This window comes from Tetrahymena thermophila, assembly GCF_000189635.1.
Source record: "Tetrahymena thermophila SB210 genomic scaffold scf_8254489, whole genome shotgun sequence".
Lineage (NCBI taxonomy): Eukaryota > Ciliophora > Oligohymenophorea > Hymenostomatida > Tetrahymenidae > Tetrahymena > Tetrahymena thermophila.
The window spans coordinates 81663-107569 of NW_002476264.1; the positions used below are offsets into that span (position 1 = coordinate 81663).

At 23.6% G+C, this 25907-nt stretch overlaps 2 protein-coding genes across 2 annotated transcripts; both read right to left on the reverse strand. All coding sequences in view use genetic code 6, as the record gives it.

The window, feature by feature from the left end:
• Positions 1 to 209: 209 nt before the first annotated feature.
• On the reverse strand, positions 210 to 14891 carry TTHERM_01068230 (hypothetical protein; the record flags this gene model as incomplete). Its single annotated transcript, XM_001030583.2, has 25 exons — positions 210 to 557; positions 612 to 869; positions 926 to 1612; positions 1668 to 1814; positions 2017 to 2283; positions 2347 to 2796; positions 3332 to 3691; positions 3752 to 4258; positions 4656 to 4721; positions 4807 to 5309; positions 5438 to 5564; positions 5640 to 5854; positions 5989 to 6870; positions 6928 to 7249; positions 7950 to 9776; positions 10264 to 10590; positions 10640 to 10908; positions 11182 to 11821; positions 11876 to 12228; positions 12699 to 13216; positions 13317 to 13575; positions 13644 to 13875; positions 13981 to 14169; positions 14275 to 14559; positions 14760 to 14891. The coding sequence occupies 25 exons, from the start codon at positions 14889 to 14891 to the stop codon at positions 210 to 212; spliced, it is 10170 nt and encodes a 3389-aa protein (XP_001030583.2).
• A 2283-nt stretch (positions 14892 to 17174) lies between these two features.
• TTHERM_01068280 (cation channel family protein) lies at positions 17175 to 23181 on the reverse strand (the record flags this gene model as incomplete). The annotated part of the gene is made up of 7 exons (XM_001030585.3): positions 21874 to 23181; positions 21506 to 21750; positions 21375 to 21449; positions 21104 to 21310; positions 20355 to 20920; positions 19985 to 20287; positions 17175 to 19918 (listed from the first exon to the last, which is right to left on the reverse strand). The coding sequence occupies exons 1-7, from the start codon at positions 23062 to 23064 to the stop codon at positions 17175 to 17177; spliced, it is 5331 nt and encodes a 1776-aa protein (XP_001030585.2). The 5' UTR covers positions 23065 to 23181.
• Between the last annotated feature and the right edge of the window lie 2726 nt (positions 23182 to 25907).

Genomic DNA, 25907 nt, shown 5'->3' on the forward strand with positions numbered 1-25907 from the left:
AAATCTAAAAAAAGTAATTTTTTTATGGTAAAAATTTTAATACTTAATTTATTTAGAGAACAGAAATACTTGATACTTAAATTATTAATTACCAATTTAATAAAATTTGTGAATAAATAAAGAACAATATAAATTTGTATAGCTTTTGCTTAAAAATATTTTAATTTAGTTAAATAAAAGATATTTAAAAGATATTCAAAATATCCATCTCAAATTTCTATCTAGTAAGGCTATTCGTTGAGGTAGTAAACCCAGTTAAGTATTATTTCATTTAAGTATGTATACATAATTGAAATAAAATTCTACTCGTCTACTTCGTTTATACTGATACACTTTATTTTCTCAGGATCTATTTGGTTTTTCTCATTTATGCTAATTAAAAGTGCTCCCTAGAAATTAACAGAATCTTCTTGAATAGGGATTAAAATAGAGTAAGAATTATATCTATCCCTATGTGTGAATTTAGTCATTTTGAACATCCATTTTAATTATTCAAGGAAAAAATGGTCGAAGCATTATAAATCTTTAATATCTTTAAGGAAATCAGGATTTTTTTGCTATAAATTAATTAATTTGTTAAATAAAATATAAATTTTTTCTAAAAATTTTACTTGCAAGAGAATGACTTAGCAATTATTTTGAAGTAAATCGATTTATTCATTATAAATTTTATCATCTCCAGCTAGGATTTTATTGTAGTAATCTTAGCTTATAAACGATTTCTTCTGTTTGGGCAAAATCTGTCTAAATTGTTTTTCTATCTCTGCATGAATATTATTTATGATGGGTTCTCTGGAAGCTGTGTCAGTTAATTTTGCATCAAATACAATCACATGATAAGAAATGTACAAAATTTCATTTGTATTTTGCTATTTTAACAAAAACTTATTAATAAATTTATAAAAATAGTCAAAAAAATATGTACTGAATTTTCTATTTGAAGCTAAATCATCTTCTGGCTATTTAAAAAGCTTTTGTCGTCAGGTAAGAAATTTAAAAATATATAGAAATTGTTCTTTTAAGTGACAAGCCCACTGAAAATCGACGAATCAATTTGCATGCAAATATTACTTCCTAAATTGTAAAATTAGCTAATTTTTTTGCTTTTTATGTTAAAATCTAGGAATTCAATTAATTCCTTTTAGTTGAATTGAGAATTGAAAAATCCTAAACTAGCTTTGATGACTTTAGATTCAATAATATGTTGACTTTTTGAAAGATCAATTAGATCAGAGTAATGAATATATAGAGAATTAAGAGTTTGCACTATGTCAATTTCTGGGTATTCGTCTTTTTAATCACTGTGAAGGATTTAGTTAATTAGATTTAAATGGGCATCAAATGTTTCTTTGGTTATGTTAAATTCACTTTGGAAAAGGTTGATTTCCTGGTTGTGAATAAGCTCGAATTAGTCTGTCTTATCCTAGGATTAGTAATACACTTTCTATGTAATTTCTGATATCTTAAATTGTAACTCAACCAAGAAAAGTGTTTTCGACTCTGCTTTCATAAGGATCGTTATATTACTTTTATTGTCATTAAAGGATTGCATCTTAGTGAGTTATTTTTAATTCAACATGTTACTCTCTTTAGATTGATTAATCAGCTAAACCTTTTTTTAAAAAATTTATTCAGCTTTCATATAAAATGTAAAAATATTTTTTTACTGATGATTGGTCTTCTATCTAAGACACTCTCATAAATTATCCAAGCGATACCTATTTATACTTTTAAATTTAAAACCTATCATTCTCAAGTTAGCTGAAATTCTTTTTTAAAGTCACAAACGACTAACTAGGATCGCTTTGATAGTCCTATTTTTAAATAAAATTACAAGTTTATTTTTAATTAATTTCTTTCTCAATTCAAATAGAAATTAATTTATTTATTTTAAAAGTTACTTCAAAAATAATTTTAATAATAAAAATTATTATTTATTTATTTATTTAAAAATGATTTTCAATAAGTTAAATTTAGCTTTAAATTGGTTGATTAGATTAAAATATGAAATTTTACTGAAAGCAAGACATCTAGTTTTTGTTTAACAGTGTATGTAGCTTTTTCCACTAATTTTTAAATTTATTCTATGTAAATATCTTAGAATAATTAGTAAGCATTAATAAGTTTCTTATTTTCTTCTTTTTCCAAAAATTCTAAATGATCTCCAACAACATCACTTTCGTCAACTTCTTTTCTCTTCCAGTGATTGAATTAGTTATTATCGGCTATGATAACTATTATTGGACAGATGTCATTTCTCACTAAATCAGCTCCATTCAAAAACTAAATAAATAAATAAAGAAATATCATTAAAAATATTAATTTAGCATTAATTATTTTTTTTACTTTCTTAATTAGCTAGAAATCAATTAGCTTTTAGTTACCAGATTAGCAATTAGTTCTCATAAATTTAAAGAATTGTTTATTGTAGTCATTTATGTAATAGTCTTGAACAAAATTTAGGAATGGTCCTCCGTGTATAATTAAGGAATCGATATTTCCATCATCATTTTGTTTTTTGTTGTAGTGACTCTTAGTAAACTTAGGCTTTATAATTCTGAAAGATACAGTTAAAAAGTTGTTGTAGTGCTTCTAAAACATATCAATCATGCTCTCTCTACCCTTTTAAGGAAAAACATTATATGTTAGAGTGCTAATATACTCTGTAAGTTTCTAAGTATTTCCTTCTTTAGCTCTCTTTTCATTTAAATCTTGTTCTCTAACCCTTAAAAAGTTCTTATAATTAGTAGCATCTCCAAGATCACCAAAATCCGCCTTCTCTTCTTAAGTTAATATCTAATTATTTTATTTTTAATTTAAAATTTTGTTTTATGTTTAATTTAAAGTTTTATTTTATGTTTAATTTAGCACTTTGTTTTATATTTAATTTAAAATTTTGTTTTTTTTTTGTTAAATTTAAAGTTTTATTTTAGTTTAATTTAAAACTTAATTTTATGATTAATTTAAACTTAATTTATTTTAGCTTAATTTAAAAATTTAGCTTACGATTAATTTAAAATTATTATATGAATTTACTTTCAATTAATAACTAAATTAATTAATTAATTGAAAGTAAAAAAGTCATTTTTTGTTTTTGACTGAATTATTTTTGAAGAATTTGAGCAATATTTTTATTTTACAAATTATCTTAATTTAAAATTAATTAATTGCAAATAAAAAACTCTGACTGGATTCTTTTTGAAGAATTTGACTAATATTTTTATTTTACAAACTTACTTTGTTCACTTTTTTGTATCTATCTTGAGATGTTTATCAAAAACAGAAAAAATGGAAATTAAAATATATTTAGTTTATTAAATTGTTTATTTACCTTGTGAATTTCGTCTATGAAGGACTGGTTTTAAGTTTTTTGCTTAGGTACAGTGTATTAACTGAAGTAAGTATAAACACCTAATTTCTGTAAAAATACATGCTTTTAGATGTGATATCTGCAGTTGGACCAGTTAAATAGAGTTTCCATATAATCATTCATTTGTTTTATAATACTTCTGTTCAAATTGTAAAACTTTAATTCTAAGCTTTTTTATTGAATTGAAATTCTTGCATAAAAGTTTCTTTGAGTAAAAATGTCAAAGTCCTATTTTTCAACTGGTGAAAGTTGTACAGCTTTGTCTTCTTTCAGCTTCTCAAAGATGTTCATCATGTTTTTATCAAATTTTCCATCTCTGATCTTTATTTATTTATTTTAAAATTTTAATAAAATGTTTGAAAAATTTGAGTTTAATTTTACTCCTTATTTCAAGAGGTTTCCACAGATGATATAAGAGATTTAAGGAGGTTTTTTTATAATTTGAATAGAATTTTTGTAATTTCCTAAGAAATAAATTTCCATATCGTTATAATGTTCAAATATTTAAGCATAACCTAATCCATCATCAATTACGTATATGGAAGGAAAGTTAATATTTTGTTCATTAATCTTGCATTTCTCTAAAATCTCCTTTTCTAGTAAAGCGCTGCAATATTTCAAATAACTAGGCCAAATATTATGGTAGAACTTATGTTAGTATTTCTAGTATTACATAAAGAAGCTTTTATGATTTAGCTTAGTAAACAATTTCTCAGCATTCAAGCATGACTTATAGAAGTAATCCTACTAGACTCTTTTATTTTAATTTTTTTCATCCAAATTTGTAACTATGCTTCTCTGTAAAATTGTCTCAAATAAGTAATCAAGGCATATCTGATTCAAAGTTACTGTTAAATAATTTATAAGTTTTTCCTACTCAACAGTACCCTATTTAATATTTCAATATATTTTTAGATATTTTAATGATTCAAAATTATATCAAAAGATCTTTATTAAAATATATTTCACTTTAAAACAATAAAAATTAAAAAATAAATTGAATATATCCATAATTTGTTAATTAAACAAGGATTTTAATTATTCAAATTAATTTAACTTATTAGCCTGAATCAATATATAGTAATTTTTTAAAATGCTTAAATTACATTTTTTTCATCATATAAATTTAAAAGAAAATTAATTGATTTAATTTTAAAAATATATTTTATGATAAAATTAATAAAATATTTAGATAGACATTTAAGAATTTTGTTGAATTTTTATTATTGAATAAAGTTTATAAAAAATAATTTGATTGCAAAGGATTTAAATAAAATTTTTTTACCTTATTTCTAATTTCTAAGTCTAAGAAGTACTCTTCTTGTGTTATGATTTCTGATGCTAATTCGATCTAAAAATTTTATATAAAGATTAAGATTCTTTAAATCAAACTAAAAATTGAAGTAAATTAATTGGGCATTTAAGATTAAATTTACTTTGAAGTCAGAATTAGTCTCTTTAATATATTTGTTATCTATGTAATTATAAATGTCAGGTGGCTTGAACGAGTCTATTTGTTAGTTATTAGCTAAAAAGTTATATACAAAAGAACTTTAGTCGTCCCAATCGTTTTAGCTGTAACCACAACCCAATGAAATTGTTTCGATAGCATTGATGCCAAGTTTTTGATTATCTTAGAGCTACTTGAGAGGAACTATTGGGTAGAAATGATTAACTTCCTCCATTTCTCTAGTTTGTTTTTTTCTCTGTAAAACTACATTCATTAAGAACATACAAATACCAAATATTTTCCTTGAGGACTGACCATTAAATAAGAATCTAAAATCATTCTTTTCATACTAAACTTTTACAACTTTCATTTCACCGTAATTGTCAGTCAAAAATTAATCAAATTGCTAATTCTCTTTTTTAGGCGTGTTAGGGTTTACATTTTAAACATCAATTTGGCTTTCTAAGCTCTCTTTAGTATGATCTAAAGCTATATGTTTATTTAATTAAAATAAATGTGGTTTCCTTAAAAAATGAATACAATTATAGATTACGTTAAATAAAAATAATTCTTACTCAATAATTTTAATAAAAAAAATATTATTTTTTAATATATACCTGAAGGACGATTATTAGAATTCTAAAGCACAGTAAATTTATTCATGATTTTCTAAATGTTTTACTTAAAGTAGTACATAAATGAGGCGTGGTCAACAATAAAAGAAGGGAATTTGTATCTAAATTTCTATTATTATAAAAATTTATTTATTTATTTAATTAATTAATAGAATTAAATATGAAAATAAATTGAATTAATTACCTTTCTGTAAGAACTCTCAAGTATTTAATCATAGTCAGATTTAGGTATTTTAATAATTTCTGACAGCTTACCGCTTACTTTTTTTATTGTTTCTAAAGTTTAGGCTTGTATTACTTAAATACAAATTGCTTCTTATGCGTCTTTAAAATACTTGCTGTTCATTCCATATATTTCAATATTTATGAATTTCTTTCCTTTGTTATACTAGTCAGTTGCTATTTATTTATTTATTAAATTTTTATTTTATTTTTTTATAAAAATAAATTATAGCGAAAAACAAACTCAAAAATAAGAAAATTTTCCACTTATTTTTTGAATAAGAAGTAAAACTAATTAGTTAGTTAGTTACTATAGTATTTAGAAAGAGGGCCTTTAATGGCGGTTGTCTAAGAGACCATGCTAAAGCTTTAAAATTAATTAGAGACTAAACTTCCTTTTTACTGAAATGGAGCTAAAGCTTATTAGATGAAACTGCCATCTGCTGCTTATGACCCATTTTAATTTTAACTGATAAAACTATCATTTTACTGGCTGCTCAGTGGGTTTATTGAAGTAATTGAGGTAACAAATAAGTTTTGTCCTTACTGTTGAGATGATTATTAAATGGTGTGAAGATTGTGATTCTGTTCTTATGAGTGCTATAATTACTGTAACTAATGTTGAGTAATATCTTAGAAGCAAATAATATAAATTTCCTCTTTTTCAAAGTAGAGGTAGGTGTTACTTGTGTTATGAACTCTGAAGTTGTTAAAAACCATATTATTAATAAAAGTAGTAAATTCCTCTTTTTCTTATATGGGGAAGAATAGAGTGTCTAGGAGATCAACCTTATATTTACTGTTGTTATCCATTTTGTCTTAAGCACTTTCTTTATTTTCTGCTCTTGCTTTAGATAGATTGAACTTTTAATTAAATTGTTGATAGAATTATTAGTTTTTTATCTTGTTTTGTGCACCTGTTTGCTTGTTTTCATGCTTCTGCATTGCTGCTCCTTTTATTTCCAGATTCTAAGGACAGAACTAAGTTCTCTTCATTTCAAGGATTAATATGACTGTATTAGCTCTCTAGTAAGCCCTCTAAATAAATTGGTTTATTTCGTGCTAAATCCTTACAAAGTGCGACTAACTTGAAGACAAAAAGCTAATTGGGTTGAAGTGCACCTCAACTTTATCAGGCTTAAAAATTAAGAAAAACCAAAAGGGAACAATAAAGTTTGTGTATTGGTTCAATCCTTTTTTATTATTGATTCAATATAAATTAAAAGATCTCAAAAAAGAAATTTAATTACTTTTGAGTAATTCTCTTGTGTCATATTCTAGAAGTTAGCATTCTTCGTCTTGAGGACTCTAAAAGATTTGATAAAAAATAAGTGAGTTTGACACCTTCTTTAAATGCAGACATCCTTAGTTAGAAGCCTCACTGATTTCATTAATTAAAATTTCTTAGTTCTTGGGATGATCAAGAAGTTTATGGTCATCTAAATTAATAAGCTTCTTTCTCTCTATTTCATACACTCTTTGATAATTTTATTTGCTTTCTTAAATGAGTTTAATAATTTTTTCCACATCATCTTTGTACAAAGGAGTATTCATCATGAAATATTCTAAGTTCTTTTAAAATATATTTGTTAATTAAATAAAAACCTAATTGATTTTCTATATAAAAATATCATTAAAATTTTGTAGTTTCATCTTTTAATTTAATTAAAAACCTATTTAATTGATTTTCTAGATAAAATTAAATTTTAAATCTTGAAATTTCATCTTTTTAAATAAATATAAAACCTAATTGATTTTCTAGATAAAAATATCATTAAAAATTTGTAGTTTCATCTTTTAATTAAACTAAAACCCTAATTAATTGATTTTCTAAATAAAATTAATATTTAAATCTTGAAGTTTCATCTTTTTAAATAAATATAAAACCTAATTGATTTTCTAGATAAAAATATCATTAAAAATTTGTAGTTTCATATTTTATTTAAATTTTAAACCTAATGTTAACTTTTTTAGTTTCATCTTTTAATTTATTTAAAAGCCTAATTAATTTATTTTCTAGATAAAAATATCATTTAATTTTTTTAGTTCCATCTTTTAATTAAATTAAAAGCCTAATTGATTTTCTAGATAAAATCATTATTTAACTTTTTTATTTTAATTTTTTTAAATTTAATTAAAAGCCTAATTTATTTTCTGGATAAAAATATTACTTAATTTTTATATTTTTATCTAGCAATAAATGGAAAATTTTTTAAAAATGTTTCTTGAAAGCTGAAATTAATCTATTTGTTGATATGATTATGTTTTTTACTGTAACTTTGATGATACTGGAACAAGCGAGCTTAAAATCAAAAAAGAAGTTGTGAGTCTTTTTTGTGGCAGTGTTTGATTAAGGTTATGTGTCACTTCCTAAGGCAGACATTTACTGTTATTTGTCTTTGAAAAGGTCACTTTGAATTTAATAGAATTCAAATTAGATGTAGTTGTTTTCCTTGTCTTTTTGCTGCTCTGTTATCATTTGCATGAATGTTTCTTTAAAACTGGAGAAACACCTTGATTAACCACCTAAGTTGTACTTAATCTTCATAAATATTTTAGGGATGGTTTGATTCAAGTTAGGAAGAAACTCTGTAGCCAATTCATAATCTTAAGGATCATTTCTTCTAAGCTCCTCTGCCTTCTTTTGGTCAGTAAAGTAGTATGATGTGTCTGGTATATTAGAAAAGAAGCTATTAACAACTATGTCAAATATTTTTTGAGCTTTTGTGAGAACCAAGTTGTCAAATTGCTCAAATGGATTGATTTCATTTTCTTGCTTTTTTATTTAAGAAGCGTTTTATTATCCATTTAAATTCTTTTAATCAATAATTAAAATTTCATCGTCTAAGAATTTTTGATTTACTAAATAATTCATATCTTCGTTTATCATCGAATTAGAATTGCTTTGAGGAATTTAACTTTTTTATTAATTGCTAATAGCTGAAAGATTATTGTTTTACTGTTATTATTATTATTATTGGTGATGATGGTGATGCATCTAGTGATATTGTGAATTATTCCTGTTATTCATCTAATTAATGATTGAGTTGTTGTTATTTATGTTCAAACCTAAATTCATGCTAACCTAATTTTGATTGTTATTTTTCTTCTTTTGAGTAGCAAAATCCCTGTGAAACCAAGAATATACTGTCATGAAATCTTTTAAGGGAATTTATTAAATTTATGATTGAATACCAGAGTTATGTATAGCCTCCTCGATGCTTAAAGAGTTCAACCTAACTTATTTAGCAGCAATTGCTTCAAAACATGTCTGTGAGTAAAAGTGGCTGATCTACTTCATGAGCTGCTCAATATATTAATCGACTCCTTTGTTGTATTTTTCGAAATCTCTGGAGGTAGGATTTGTATTATTCTCACAAGATTTAATATCCATTAAATAGAAATCTATTTTGAATTGAAATCTTGAAGAAGTTTGCTTTTTATTAGAATCTATAGAGAAGCTGGATACATGAGGTTGTTACTAATTCTATTGTGGTTATGCAGCTGTTTCTATTTTTTTGTTACTGCTTTCTTTAGTTAAGTCTCTTTTATTTAAATTGTTGATTTCAGCCTAAGTAGCATCTTTTTGATTAGGTTTTAATTTAGGAGAATAGTTGAAAGAATTTTAACCTTAATTTGGATAAGTATTAAAAGTGCTATTACTACTAGATGAATTGCTGGTATTTGCTTAATTTGATAAACCAATTTTGCTTGAAGTCTTAGTGGTGTTATAATCACTTTAGTTATTTTGTTAATTGGATTAGCTTGATTCATCATCACTGCAAAGAAGGGTAATTAGAATAATTTTATAATCTAAAAACTTGGAATTGATGTATCCTTTCTGATTTTCTTTGATATCAATTAAGTAGTTCTTCTTAGAGTTCATAATTGAATGGTCATTATTTTATTAAATATATTCTAAGCATCTTTGGTAAAATAGCTAATTGTATTGCTTTAATTTTTCCTAGTCTTATTGTGTAGCTCCTTCAATTTAAGAAAAGCTAAATGTTTTCTTCAAGTAGCTGTTCTAAAAGAGAGCGCTGTAATCAATAAAATTCTCCTTATTAACATCAAATTTTTGGTATTCTTCTTTGATAATCTATATAAAAATAAAATCATGTTTTAAATACAACCAGATTTAATTAAAAGCTATTTAAAAATTTTTTTTAAATTATTCATCAAAAAAATTAATATTAGAAATAACATCAATAACCAATAGATATTTAAATTCTATGTTTAAGAGATAATTTTTAGTTATATTCTTTATATTTTCGCTCTATTAATTTATATATTAGATGAGTTCATTCATATAAATTGAAAGAATTGTTGATATATAGGTGATGATTGATGATATTTCACTTTTAAGTACAAAAAAAGCATAATTTTTGTTATCTTTAATCAACAAAATTATCTATCAAATAAATATATTAATTTAATACATAATTAATTTATTAAAATTAGCTGATTAAAATAAAAATTAAAAAATTTGAATATGCTAAATTAGATGAATAAATCCAAATTAAAAAATATTTTAATATTATAAAAATAATTAATTTTAAATTAAAAAATATTTGAATGAAACTTACATTTTCTAAATGCTTTTTATAACTACTTATGTCTTTGATACTTTCAGTGTCGTCTCTGAGGAGAGATATTCCCATATTCAGATGAGTAAGCATGTGACTTTTTAGTGAATCTAAGACTATTCCTACAAATACATCTTGATTATTGGAATCCTTTCTCTTAGCGATGGCATGTCTATGAACTGTATGGACAGTGTAGAGTCTTTTAAGTATTTTTTCTTCTTGCTAATATATATGATTAATGTATTGCTAAAGCACTTTTTAAGCAGTTTAGTAGCTTTTTCCTGGGATTTAGACAAGATCAAGAGCATTCTCACATACTATTTTAACCTAAATAGAATGCATGTTACTTTTATTAGATGAATATTATTAAATTTACTTCAATATAGTTCTTTTTAAATGTAATGATGTGTGCTATTAACAGCCTCTTTATCTTTGATTTATTTTCAGTCCTTGAAAACTGGACTTCAGTCAAAAAAATAGTTTCTTTGTATTAAGATCTATTCTACTAAATTGATTTAAATTGACCATTATTTCTAAGACTAGCTAATATGCTATAAAAATTTTTTAGATCATGAATGCATTCTTAAGTCCACTACCAAGATTTAGTTAAGTTACTTGCCTCTTGAAAAGGATAAATTATGCTTTCTAAATTATTTAATTATTAATTAGTATTTTTAAAATAAAATTAATTTTATTTTATTAAAAGTTATTTTGTTTAACTAGAGCAAATAATAACACTATTTTGGATTAAATTAAAATATGTTATAGTAAAATCTTTTAATGATTTGATATTAATCAAACTCAATTAAGAATTTAATTATTTTATTTATTTTCATTCTGATCTTCAACAAATAACAAAAACAAATTTGAAAATAAATAAAAATAAATTAATTTAAAAATAGAAAAAACAATTTTTACATCCCATATACAAAAGCTGATTGATGGAGTTTGAAATAACAGAGATATCAAATGACTCGAAATTATAATTATGGATGGTCTTTTTGATTTCCTTAACTAGTTGCTTTTATTGTGCTTTGGGGTAATTCTAGAATGCTAATTTAATTTCAGTGATGTAAAAATTTTTGATGGAGACTTTAATAAAAGCCAAGCTTTTAATTGGATTAAATTAATTTGAAGTGTTTGTTTAGATTTATTAGTTGGTCTAAGAATAGCCTTATGAAGTGCGGTGTTGCAAGCCAATAAGACCATTTTTAACACCATCAGAATCCTGAGATTCTAAGGTGAGTAATTTTCCATAATCCATCAAATTTTCATCGACACTAAACACCTTTTAAGAAAGGCTTAAAGCCGCTTTATCTCCTTGTGTTTATTGTGCTGATTGCTGATGAACCATAGTAGCTACCTTATCTTTATTTTCTTCAAGAAGATGCACAAAGTCCTTATTAATTTTCAAGTAAAATTTATTTTTGGTTATATTTTTGTCAGCTACATAGCTAACTCTTTCATAAACTTCCTAAGCAAATTTGTTTCTAATGTTCATAATGTTATCTTTGCACACCTTGTCTTTCGGTATTTACAAGAAAGTTAGTGTTTTGACCTAAATAAAATATTAATAAATTAATAAATTATTTTAATAAAATCTTATTTTTACTTTGTAATATTTTTCCCATAGTTCCTCTTAATCTTTAAATGGAACTTTTTTATCTTCTCTGGAATTTATTTCTTTATGAACTTTGCTATTGCAAAGAATTTTAGTCTACTTTTTGTTGCTGCTTTCAAAGTTGTACTACATCAGATTAAAAGCATTAAAAGCAAATTAGTCATACTATTCAAGCTTCTTAGATATATTAATAATATATTCTGGTGTTTTATATCCTTGTTCTCTTTTGTTACGATAAGATATAGCAGGAACATCCTAAAAAATTTATATTTTAATCTTCGAGTTGACACACTTAACTAGGTAGTAAAGTTTTGCTTACAAATTTACTCTATACTCATAGCCCACTAAAACAAATAAATAAATAAATTAAAAATTAGATTTTGATAACTTTTTAAAATTGATTTTATGTTTTAAATCATAAACATTATTAAAAACCAAAATATAATTAAGGAAATAATTTAATTAGCTTAAAATTTTCACTAAAAAATGTAAAAAGTTGATTAAAAATATTTGCTTAAATAGTAAGTGCTAAAAATAATAATATTGTTTGTAAAAATGAAATAAGCACCTATAAATATTTTTTATAAAAGATTTGAATTATATTTTCAAAAAATAAATGATATTTTTTGAAAAATAAACAAATATCTCACTAAAAATAAGAAGTTGCAATTGAAAAAAATTATTATTCTTTTAAAGCAAAGAAATATTTACTATCTATTAAAATTATTTGAATCTATTACTCAAAATTAAAATTGTCCTGAAAATAATTTTTATTAAATTATTGAATAAAATTAAACAAATAAAAAATACTTACTTATAAAATTGTCTTTCTTTTGGACACGAATCATTTTCCACCCTTCTAAGTGTCTTATCTTACAAATTTAGTAAAGTCTTTCATAATCAACTTGCTAGGAGACATGAGGTTTTAAATCATATTTATGAACCATTTTAATAATTTTCCTGAACTTCAAATTATATTCATCTTTTGACTCTTCTATGTACATAATAGTACACTAATCTTCATCTCTATCTTCAAATATTCCTCTAAAGCTGCTTTCTTCTTTAATTGATTAGCAAGAAGAGAGTATTGATTGTTTGGCTGAGGAATTTCTTGATTTAGGACTGCTAAATGAAAACTTAAATTCTTTAATGTTGTATCTTAAGGTCCATGTCATCAGCATTTGTTATATTTTCTTTGAAAAGTCACTTTAAGGACTCTTGCAACAAGCAAAATATGCATATTAATTTTTAGTTTTATTATTATTTGTGACTTAATCATGAACTGTTAAGAAATGAAACTCTCCATTCATTTTCTGAGCCATAAATCTGAGCCTTTTTAATTAAAATATTAAAACAATTTAATTAATAAACATTATTTTATTTTCTTATTTGTTAATTTTTAAAGACTGAATTATAATAAAATAAAGCTTACATGTCTTCATCTACAATGTAACCAAATTAATTTTCTCTGTTGAGCTAACTTTTACCAGTAAGGAGAATATGACAAGAAAATCCAATTGGCTTAACTGAACGACTGATTTGCTAGTAAAACTTTTCGTCATCAACATTGAAGCATATACCATCTGTAATAACGACTAACTTACTAAAAGACATTCTTTCTCCATGAATGATAAGACTTTACTGTATTCTACTTATTGCTTCAACCATGTCTATGCTATATTTCTTTTCATCTTTAATTAAATTAAAATATATTTGTTTCAAGCTTTAATGTAATTAATTATATAATTTATCTGTTTACTCAATGTATAGGATTACAAACAATCACTTCCACCTGATAGTCTAGTAACTGAATTTCCATTTTATTTGGTATATGTATTAACAGGAGAATACTTAGGACTTGTTTATCTGCTGGATTTTGAATTTGATGTCCTGTTAGACATTTTATTGCAGTTGTCTAAAATAGATTTCAGAATCTGCTTGTATATATCATTTATATTATGCTTAGACAACAAAACGTAGTTTACAACTAGCTTTTTATTAATTAATTAATTTATTTTATTTTATTAATGAAGATATTTTTATTAAATTCTCTATTTTTATCTATTTAAAATATTTGATTGAATATTTAATTTTACCTCCAATTCCTTATTAGTCATACCGAAAAGATATACTGTTATTCTTGTACGCTATTTGTAATAACTGGAGTATTTATTTTGATTTTATCCTTCGCTTTCTTGCTATTGCTATTGGTTTCCATTTTAATCATCTAATGACTGCTTTCTATGATCTTATTCACTACTCTTATGCGCTGCTTCTAGTATATGCTATATTTTATATTCATATTAATGTAATAAGAAATTATCGAATTTATTGCTTCCATTCAATTATAAACTAAATAAGTATGCATGCTAAATGAATAGGAATATTACATCCAATAGAGATTTGCAAATAATTTCTAGGTTCTAAATATTGAGAGAATTGGTTATGTAGTCGTATTTAAACATTGAAGGAGAAACATCCAATAGAAGAATTAAATGGTTCTTTTTGCAATGTATTTTTAATTCAAATTCATCAACTTCATCGTCGAAAAAGCTTTCGCTTGATAATTTTCTAGAATTGACATCAAATATATTATTATGATTTGCCTCTTCGTTGAAAATTATTGATTGCTTTAATTCTTTCCAATCTATAAATTCCTTTTCTTGAAACCTTTCCTATTCATAATTTTTATATATTTTAATATGTGCTTGAACCGCTTTTTTTCTAAATTTAAAGTTTTGCAAATTCATCTAAAATTTAACTTGCTTGCTATCTATCTTTCTTTCAGTCATTTCTACATTTTAGAATTAATTCATAAAATAAAAAGCGACCGAAAAGATACAACAACTGTAAAAAAATGTTGTTATGAATTAACTTTTATCAACTTGGAGTTTGCATGCTAAAAGAAATAATCTATATTGTATAAATCCTCCGATGTAACCTAATCTTCAAGATTAAGAAACGTTTCTAATGATATTTGCTTTGGTTATTTCTTAACAGCACTCATTTGCTTTAATATATTTGATAAGCTGTATAAGTAAAAATTTTAATTATAAATAATTTAGAATGTTTAATCAATTTGGATATGAATCTAAATTTTTTTTTTTTGTCAAATCAACTTAGATTGATTGATTGATTGATTGATTAAATAAATAGAGTAGGTTTGCTAAATTTAAATACTTTATCAAAAATCTATTTATAAATTAATAAAATAAACAAACAATTAATCAACAAATAAGAAAGTAAGAAAGAAAGAAAGTAAATAAATGGGTTTGATTCTTTCTATAAAAACTATTTCAATTTCAACAAAATATTTATGAATTTAAAAATTGCATATTATTAATTAGCTTTTTAAAAATAAAAAAATCTTAAAAAATTATGAATTGAATAATATTTATTTTAAAATGTAGAAATAGCAATTAAAATAACAAAAAGAGATTGATTGATTGATTAATTAAAAAGAAATAGGTTTTATGATAGAATAAATTACAATTTTATTTGATTATTGTTTAGAACTTATGAAAATATATAATAAAAATACTTCTCCAATCATATCATTTATTTTATTAATATTATTAAATTTATCAATCATATCAAAAATTTTGAATTACTTAATAAATATGTTGAGAATCATCTTTAAATTATTATTATTATTACTCATTCTACATGTTTCTTTGTAATTAATTTTATGACTGCAAAGATACCGAGCGCTGTTAACTATTTTACTATTGATTGGCTGACTATTAAGAATTTCTTGCATTTAAAATATTTTTGTATTTATCTTTTAATACTTCATTTTATATTCTATCTTTTTTTAATCTTTCTTTTTCTTCTTTTTCAAATTTTTTCTTCATCAAATATTCTGTCACTATAAATGCTGCATAACCGATCAATAAAACACATGCAATTACAGTTATACAAGGAAAAAATGGTTTAAACCATGCTTTTTTTAGCACGCATGTATTACTTTCTTAAACATAATAATGTGTTCCAAGACATTAACTGCTCATTTTTAAATTACTTAAAAAGATCTGTATATATTAATGTATATCGTTTCTGCTTTTTTGTTTCTTGCCTAAATTAATATGTTAAGTAATTTATTAATAAATTATGAATAAATAAATAAAAAAATATATTGAAGGTCTCAAGCTAAAATCAACAAAAATTTTAGAATTAATTATTTTTGAAGGCATTTTAGTTATAAATAAATTAATATTAAAGGTAATTATGCTTAGAAATTAATTTTTCAATTTAAATAATTAACAAAATATTATCTTTAAATATCATAAAGTCAGTTTGTCCGAGTGGTTAAGGAGGTGGACTTGAAATCCATTGGGTTTACCCGCGCAGGTTCGAATCCTGCAGCTGACGAATTTTTTTAATTTAAGTTGAATTTTATTTAAATAAGTAATTGAGAAAGATTTGCAAAAAATTGGCCATTCATTTTTTGAGATCAAAAGATAGATAGATAGATAGATAGATAGATAGATAGAAAGATATATATCTTTATTTCATTTTAATTATTTTAATATAAATTTTTAACAATAACATGAAGTCAGTTTGTCCGAGTGGTTAAGGAGGTGGACTTGAAATCCATTGGGTTTACCCGCGCAGGTTCGAATCCTGCAGCTGACGAATTTTTTACTCACTTATTAAAAATAATTTTTAATTTTTCAAATTTAATGATAAAAAGTCTCTATAAATTAATAAATAAATAAATAAATTATTTTGATGTACAAAGATGATTCGATAATTTTAATGTTTTTAATTATTTATTCACATTATTTTACTTAAAATCACTCAAAAAAGTCAAATTAAAACAAAATAATTTTCCTTTTCTTATTTTTCTAAATACTGCTTTTGCTAAATTTTGATTTCAACATAAAAATAAATTATTAATAAAAATTGAAATGAGATAACTAAATTTTTTAACAAATTTCATATCTTTCCATGAGTTAAAATCTAAATCAAAGTAGAGGTTTTACTTGTACATAAGTATAAAGTCAGTTTGTCCGAGTGGTTAAGGAGGTGGACTTGAAATCCATTGGGTTTACCCGCGCAGGTTCGAATCCTGCAGCTGACGAATTTTTTAAATATTTTTCATTATTTGAATTATTTAAGTAAAAACTAGAAAAAATATCACAAATGGTTTAAAATGAATAAATTATTGAATAAGCAAATTAATTAATTGGAAAATTAATAATAATTTTATCAGGCAACAATGTAATTTAATAAATAAATACTTATAAATATAATAAATTCTTAGAGTTTAATTTAGGTTTGTTGGTATTCACTAAGCATTAGCTACTGATCTTTTCAAAACAGAGTTGTTTACGGGTTTTTGTTTGTAGATCTTTTTGTAATCGAATCTATTGTAGAAAGAATAGACATTGAAATATGAAGGAAGCTTATTGTTTTAAATGTTTTTGAGTTTATTGTAAGTTGTTAAAATTGTTTTAAAATTGAAGGAGGGGAAATAATTTTTATATTCTTTCATTTTATCAAAAATAAGAGTATCATTTTAAACAATTTTCACTTCATCCATTAAATCTGGCTGCAATTGAACAGTTTACTGTCTTTGCATTTGAATTTGCTTCTTTATAGAATCTCTATTTATTTAGTCTTCTCCTTCTTTCTGCTACTGGTAGTTTTGAATTGAATTTTAATCTGTAGTTTAATTGAATTTAAAAGTGCTCAATCTCATCTAACTGCCTTAAAGATTTTCCCTTTCCTGTAAACTTTTATCTTTTATGGAATTAAGCTCAGGTTTTGATGGATTCAACCTATTAGGACTTTAAGAAGTAGCAATACTATAAGGACTCTAAGGTATAATATTATGGGCTTTATTTTTTTATTCTCTAAATAGACCAAGAGTTCTTAGAGGGTTCAATCTTCCGTTTTAAAGCGGAATCAAAGCAGTGCGCTTTTTAAACTTATCTCTTTTCGAAGACTCAGCTTTCTTTCTGTTATCATCAGAATGCTCATTTTATTATTCTCTAGCTTGGAATTTGTGCATCATTCCATTTTGTTCATTGTGAGTTTTGGTTCTCTTATCTTTTCTTGCTAATTTCTTTACTTCTTTATGCAATTCTTATTAAACAGGCTCTTCTTCAATCTAAGGTGGTTCGTGTTGTATTTTGTTAGTCTCTTTTGATTTTAACTTATTTAGAGCTTAATATTTTGATTATTCTTATTATTATTCATTTTCTATGATCTAATCATTAATCTATAAGTTAGCTTCTATTTTCTATTTGAGAGGCTAAGAACTAGAAAAGCTTGAAGGCATGTAGCATACAGTCGAAGGTGAAGGTTAGCCTATATAATGTATTTAAGCTTATTTCTGGTTGAATGGATTTTTGACATTATCTATAGGAGTGCTGAATGGAACTTCATCTGGTACAGATATAAAAGTTTCTACGTTACTGAATCTCAAAGTTCTCTTTTTATTATTAGTCAATTATATTAGACTGCTTTTATTTTAACTCAACTCCCTCTAGTGTAAACTTTAATTTTAAGAACTCATATTTCTCTTATGAGCTCCTCCTAATAAAGATTATTAGACATAAACTTCTAAAGATTATTGAAGACTAAGCATTTTAGACTTTCTGTGGCTTTCGATATGATTCTAAATACTTCTTCTTTAAAATGATTTTAGATCTTTCTTAGGCATTTAAGAATTATTTTTAATTTAATTTTCAGCTATCCAAGCAGTCTTGGAACGCTCTTAAAGATTTCCAATATTCTTACTCTAAAATTCCTCCATTGAATCAGGTTGCTTTAATTCAATATTAACATCATTTTCTTCTATTAGCTCTTCTATCTCTGAATCTTAAAATACTTCATTCTCTTTCTAAGTTTGCTTTTAAATTTATATTTTTCCATTCACTGAATTATTTTATTGCTTTTATTCTTATTAATAAAGAATGTTTTAATCCTCAAAAGGATTTTATTACAAATTATTATATATATTTTCATTATTTTAATGCTGCTGTAATAAATTAAATTGTTCATTATCAGATCTGAGTTGCTAATGAGATACGTTTTATTGTTGATTATCTTCTTTGTTGAGTTGCTATTCTTATAATAAATTAGATTGCTATGATTTTTCTAAATTATTTATTTATTAATGTTATAAATTTATAATTTGCACATTATTTGTTTAATTTTATTCTTAAATATTGAGCTGATTTGCATTTTAAATTTATTGTTATTCTAAGCTATTGATTCCTTAATTACTTAATAACTATTTTTCTAAATTGTTGGTCTGCTATGATCCAATATCAGAATTCTATAATTATTGTTGTATTTCTAAGTTTGATTAAAATCCTGCATTAAATTATTACTATCCAAACTGATTTGGCTGTAATTAAATTAAATTAGCTGAATCTTTACAATTAAATATAGATTTATTTTCATTTTCTTTGAAATTTTAGAAAAAGCTTTCTCTGTAGGGTTTATTTTGATTTTACTCTGCTTTTTCTATTCTCAGACTAGGTGAATAGCTTTATTATCCATTACGAAGGCTTATTTAATTAGAGCTTTATGATTAATTTTCAATTTATTTCTAATTTTTTTTATCTTATTTAGAATCATTTTGCTAGCTAGAGCTATCTGATTCAACTTATAAATTATCTTCATCATCTTAAATATTAATTTTTGGATAAATATTATGATAAATCTATGTTAAGTTTGAAGTTTGGTATTTTTTCAATCTATTATGTTGAGAATTTTGATTTTAACTCAACTAAAGAGAGTGCCTTTACTATTTCGAATGCTACTTTTCTACGTTTAAGAAATGTTTGTTCAAGTAAATAGGAGGAGAAAGCAATTCATCTTTTATCTGATTTTCTGATTTCTATTCAACATTTGATATCTTTCCGTCATTATTATCTATTATTTTGTTAGAATTAGTCTTGCTCAATTTATCTTAAGAATCTCTTTTTGAGGGCTTTTATTCACTTTCACTTTATGAATTGCTATTAGAATTTTAGTCTGAAACAGTAATTTCTTAGTTATTATACATCTTTCTTAATTCTATTCATATTTTACAAAAAAAATATTTAAATTTTGAATTCCTTTTTAATATAAAATTTAATTTACTCTAAATTATTTCTCTGTGGTGATTAGAATACATGAGTTAATCTTGAGAGGACGAATCTTGATCTTCAAAAGTTATGTACTCATCTGAAGATCCCTAATCAGAGTATAACTAGCACTCTGATTTATTCTTCTTTTTCATATATGAGACTAAATCTGTTACTTCCAACATGATTTCGAATGCCCTAGATTTTTCTCTGTTTCTGACCCAATTTTTTCTTTCAACTGAAGTAACAGAAAAGTTGTTTTTTAAGATAATTAAGTGATTGTCAGGATTATAGTGTAGATGAGGACATCTTTTTATAACTAAATTGTATTTAAATAACAATTTTTTATATAAATTGGATATATTTTTTGTTTAAATAATAATTACTGTGAGTCTCTTTGCTGCAATAATAACACTATTAAGAAATTTGCTAATTCGATTCACTAAATTACAGCTTTGAGTTGAGAAGATGGTATTTCTCAAGTTCAAATATATCATTTTGCAATACACTTAAAAAATCAGATTTAGAAAGACTAAACAAGATGCAAGAACTCTTGACTCTCGCTCCAGCCGAGCGAGGCTTATCAGTGAAAAAACTTAATTCTCCAAAGAATTAGCCTTCCTTCAAAACATTAAGGATAGACTCTTTGTTGTTTTTAGTTTGTTTATTTTTGAAAAAGATTTCTATACTTCCTTGATGGATAAAATACATCTAAGGATCATCCTAAATAGTATCTTGTTCGAAAATAATTTCTTCTTTGTTGCCTCTAATAATTTTTAATTTCATACAAAGCTCATCTTTGATTTCTTTAGAAAATGATTTGAATAACTCAAATCCATTATTAAGAATTTTGAATTTGGACTAATAATTAATCTAGTAAATGAGGTTATCTGACAATCCGTCTAAAATTCCTTCTTCTTCTTCCTAACTGAGAGTGTTCTCATTATTATACCTATTCAAATTACAAATAAAAAAATAAGATTAACAAAACAATCGAATTTTTATGTTTTATTTGACTAGGATTATCAGTTATTTTTAGAACTGAATCAATCTTAACATATAATTTTGACAAAAAATTTGATATTATTATGAATTTTAATGAGAAAGAAAATTAATTAATTAATTAATTAATTACTTGAATTCTAAAAATTTGAGAACTTAATACTTCAGATCTTGGTCGACATTTCTATTAGAAAGATAAGTGTAAACCTTTTTCATTCTAATCTTGAATTCTTCCTATCTCCTATTCATTTCACTGACTATAGAACCAATAAGATTGAAAGTATAGGCGAAAACACCACATGCAATAATCATAGAAATAATCACAATGACTGCTTCATGACTTTTTTAAATGATGTTTGTTTAATTATAACATGCCAAGCATTTCTTTTTAATAAAAAACTTACCCATTTTTAGGAGTGATATCACCAAAACCAACTGTGGTCATTGTAGTTACTGAGAAGTACAAAGAAAATATGTATCTGATAATAAATAATTAATATATTAAGTTTTAAATAATGCTAATATATTATATTACATTTTCAGCCAAGAATCAGATCGAGTTACTACTGTAGATGCTTCCACCCAATTATGGGCATCATCAAAGCTTATCCATTCTGCAAAAATAACTTGTCCATAGAATATAACTGCAACACAATGTGCTACAAATATAACAAATAAAACTAGTCTCAGCAGTTATATTGAATAATACAATTTCGCGTATTTAATATTGGAACCTGCTGTTTGTTAGTACTATTGCAGTTTTAAAGAAACTTGCCCAATCTATTTCAAAAAAAATTATATTTTAAATAATTCAAAGATGATCAATTAATTTTTAATATTTTTTGGAGTTTATTTTCTATAATAGGGTATTTTAAATGTAAAATTAATAAATAAATAAATTACCTTGAAGAAAACAAATAAATCGAAAAATGATGTAACGATTTGGTGGTTTCTTTGACGGATGAAACAAAGGAGAGATAAAGTATCATGCAATAATCTACCATCATAATAGCTGTTAAATATTTCAACTCTATCTTTTGATATCTGACCTTCGTTAAAAACACCAGTATTGAGGTTAAGTATGATGTCTAAAATAAATAATATTAATAAAAAATAGTCTAGAATAGGATATCCGTATTCATACAAATCATAAAAATCTATAGCAAAGAAAATCTCAACTGTATTGAAGAATATGCAAACGATAATAGCAAATATCATCATAATATCAAAAATCATTTTAAAATATCCGTTAGGATCTAAAACAGTGATATTTTCGTCTAAGAATTTACAAATCTTAACTTTTGTGTCACTAAATACGCTCTTTAGTTCTCTAAAAAAGTTTTTAAGGTTATAATTTGATTTTGAAATTTTTTCCATAATTTCGAAAGGATTAAAAGCTGTTTAAGCTTTATTTGTTTCCACGTAATGAGAAGCGTCATTTATTATTTTTGAGCTCCTTATATTAATGCTTTTTGGGATGAGAAACAGCTTGAATTGTCTTACTGCTTTTAATGTTTTAAAATACAAAGAGAATTAATTAGGTCCCTGCTTCTTCTTAGGAAAATTTTTCTGACTCTTGATTACCTGCTCTGAGTCTTTGGTGCTAATATCCTATGGATTTAGGACTTAGCTTTAAAATATTTCTGATTTCCTGGTTAGTTTGCGTTTAAATGGCACTTAATGACTAGCTCCATTCTAATTAGGATGATTGTATTTTCTTTGATTAGTACTAATATACACTTCCTTTTAAGGGTCAAAGTAAGAGCTCTAGTAAACATCTAATTTATTTTCATTATTTCCTTGTATTTTCATGGAGTTGTTAGCGTTTTCGCTCTCCTTTTTGTCTTAAAATATCACAGAATCTTAAATCTTCTTTATGCAATTAGATTTATTTTATTCAGACATATTGTTGTGAGATTAGGCCTAATTTGGACTTTGTACAATATTCATCTCATTAAACGAATTCTCCTACGAATCACACTTAATCCTTAACTTATATTTTCTATTCAACTAATCCTGCTTTCTTAAATTAGCTTAATCGTTTTAAGACTAGTAAGTCTCTAGTCTGTCCTTTTCTGTTTCTAAGTAATCCATATTGTTTAAATTAGAAGAAACTTACTTATATTATCCTACTTTTAATCTGCTAATTAATTATTACTCACAGAACTACTTTTAATCTAATTTCTTTCTTAGTGGCCTATCTAAATTATATATATATATCGTTGTAATATATTATAATTTATAATCTTAGTATTACAGACGCAATCAATTAATGAATCAATCAATCAATCGAACAAAAAATAAATAAATTAATCAAAATTTTTCTACTTGAATGATTGTTAAATATTCAAATTGCAATTTTCATTAAAGAAAGAAATAAATCACATGAAAGAATTAATTTGTGATTCTTTTAACTACTCGAATGATACCAAACGAAAATACTTACTTTTATCAAAAATTTATACAAATTTTTAACAACGAACTCAATTTCCTATTCAGTACAATAAAATTTTTCCTACAAAAACTTAGATATCTAAAAAATATGCTAACTTAGCAAATTTATTTAGAACTTCAGTAGTAAAAATATTTAGTATCCAAATAAGTATGTGTATGTCGTCATCTATTCCAAAATATCAGATGCTAACTTAAAATTTTTAAAATTGAATTTGAAAAATATAAATTATATTTTTTGATAATTTACTACAATTTAAAAGCAAATTTTGAATAATATAAAAATTAATCCGTTTTTTTAGGATATTTAAATTAGTCATTTTTTATTTATTGATATTTTTGTAAATAAGCATTCTAAAAATCTAGTTAACATTTATTTGGATTTTTTCTGATGATTATTTGTTAAATGTTTAGAAAATAATTAACAAATTAAATTTTAGATCACATTTAAATATTCTTTAAACAAAGTAAACAATTATTTAAAATGAAAAAATAAATAACAAAGATTTACATTCGAACCCAAAAAATATATTTTGTATTATTAAATAAATTTGATGAGTAATTAGTTGTAAAACAATATCAATATTCGTGAAGTGATTATTTTGAAAATAAATTAGCTAATCTAAGATATTTAAATATCAAATTGAATTAGAATAAACAAAAAGACTAAAAATAACTTCTTAGTAAAAGTAGAAAAATAATTCCAAATATTTTAATTCTAAATAAAATAATATCAAAATAAGCAAGTTCGGTAAAAAAACAAAAGTAATTATTGTTATCACTTTACTTTTAAATTGCAATGAACTAAAATAAATAAGTAGAGAATAAATAAATAATTTATTCATAATGACATTTAAATATTTCATCATATTAAATTAGAAATAAATTAATGAATATGAAAAATAAGAAGAATGATAATAAAAAGATGTATTTACGACAGTTTTAATTTTAGTTTATAGTTATTAATCTAAAAATAGTAATAGATAATACTGAATAAAAATTACATTAAATATCTATTTGAAATTTAAAACAAATATCTATTTTTAGAAATTACTTTTGTTTGTTTCTTTCTTAAATTTGAGAAAAAATAAATACATTATTTTTATAAGTTTATTTATCTATATAAGTTAGATTTCATTCAAACTTTTATAAATTTTATTTTAAAATAAAAAACTTTCTATAATGTGTTTGAAGAAGTAAATGAATTGTCGTTTTCTTAGTGTTTCATATAAGATTTTTAAAAGCGAAATTTATCTATTTTTTTATTAGTTTTTTAATAAATACATAGGAATCTGTTTAATTTGTATGTAAATTGTATAAATTTTAATATCTCTTTTAAGAATTAAATTTAGTTTTTAAGAAAAAAAGTACTTTTTACTACTATCACTTAAATTTTTTTAATTTTCATTTTTAGACAGACAGTACATTGATTATTTTTATATATCTTTCATAGATAAGTTCCAAATACTATTTTAATTCTTTCAAGTAAGGAATTAATTTAACAAATTATTCATATTTTTTTAATTAATAAATAATGGAATAACAATCAGTAAAATCTCATAGTTAAACTCATTTATATTTCTCAACTAACTTATTTAAAATCAAAATCCTTTTAATATCTCAACAAATAATTAATACTATTAAGATCGATCTATCGGTACACTCTTTAACGTTATGGATTCCATTATTTCTAAAAAGTTTGAAAATGTATAAATCCATAAAAATATATTTTTTTTAATTAAATTTAAGATTATAAATATTTATTTATCTATTTATATTTTAATTTATTGGGAGTTTTTTATGAGAATTAGAAGCTTGTTCTCTATTAAAAATATTTATTCATTCAGTTTTTTGTTTTTTATGATTAAATTTAGCTTTGCTTTACATTTATTTAAAAAATTTAAATTAAAAATAATAAAAAAAAATATTAATTAATAGGTTAAAATATAAATACCATATGTATGTATATTCTGATTATTTAATACTACTTTCAAAAAAATCGATAGGCTTGTAGACTTAAATGGATAAACAACTTTACCATCAATTAACTTACAAATTATATAAAAAAATCTTTAAAAAAGCAGAAATTAATGAGTAATTAACTCAGAAGTAATTACAAATCCTTTGACACTTTATATTAAAAAATTAACAAATTGATTAATAAATATAGGATTTAAATTAAATGTTGTCAAAAGGTTATCAAAGTTAGTGATGAAAATAAGCTAGAAAAGATTATTTGGGATAAAATAATTAATTAGAGATTTAGTTTATTTTACATTTTTAGTTGAATTCACAATTTTTAATTTATTTATGTGAAAAGACAATATAATTAAGTTTTTTCAACTGTGAAGTGGATAAAAAAGCATGATGGATTGTTTCTACAAATTTCAAACTTTTTTGTCTATGAATCTAGTTCTAAGAATCTCAAACAATAGCTCAATATTTTTAGTTATCATTAGAAGGTCGATAGTCATGAGCTTTATAAA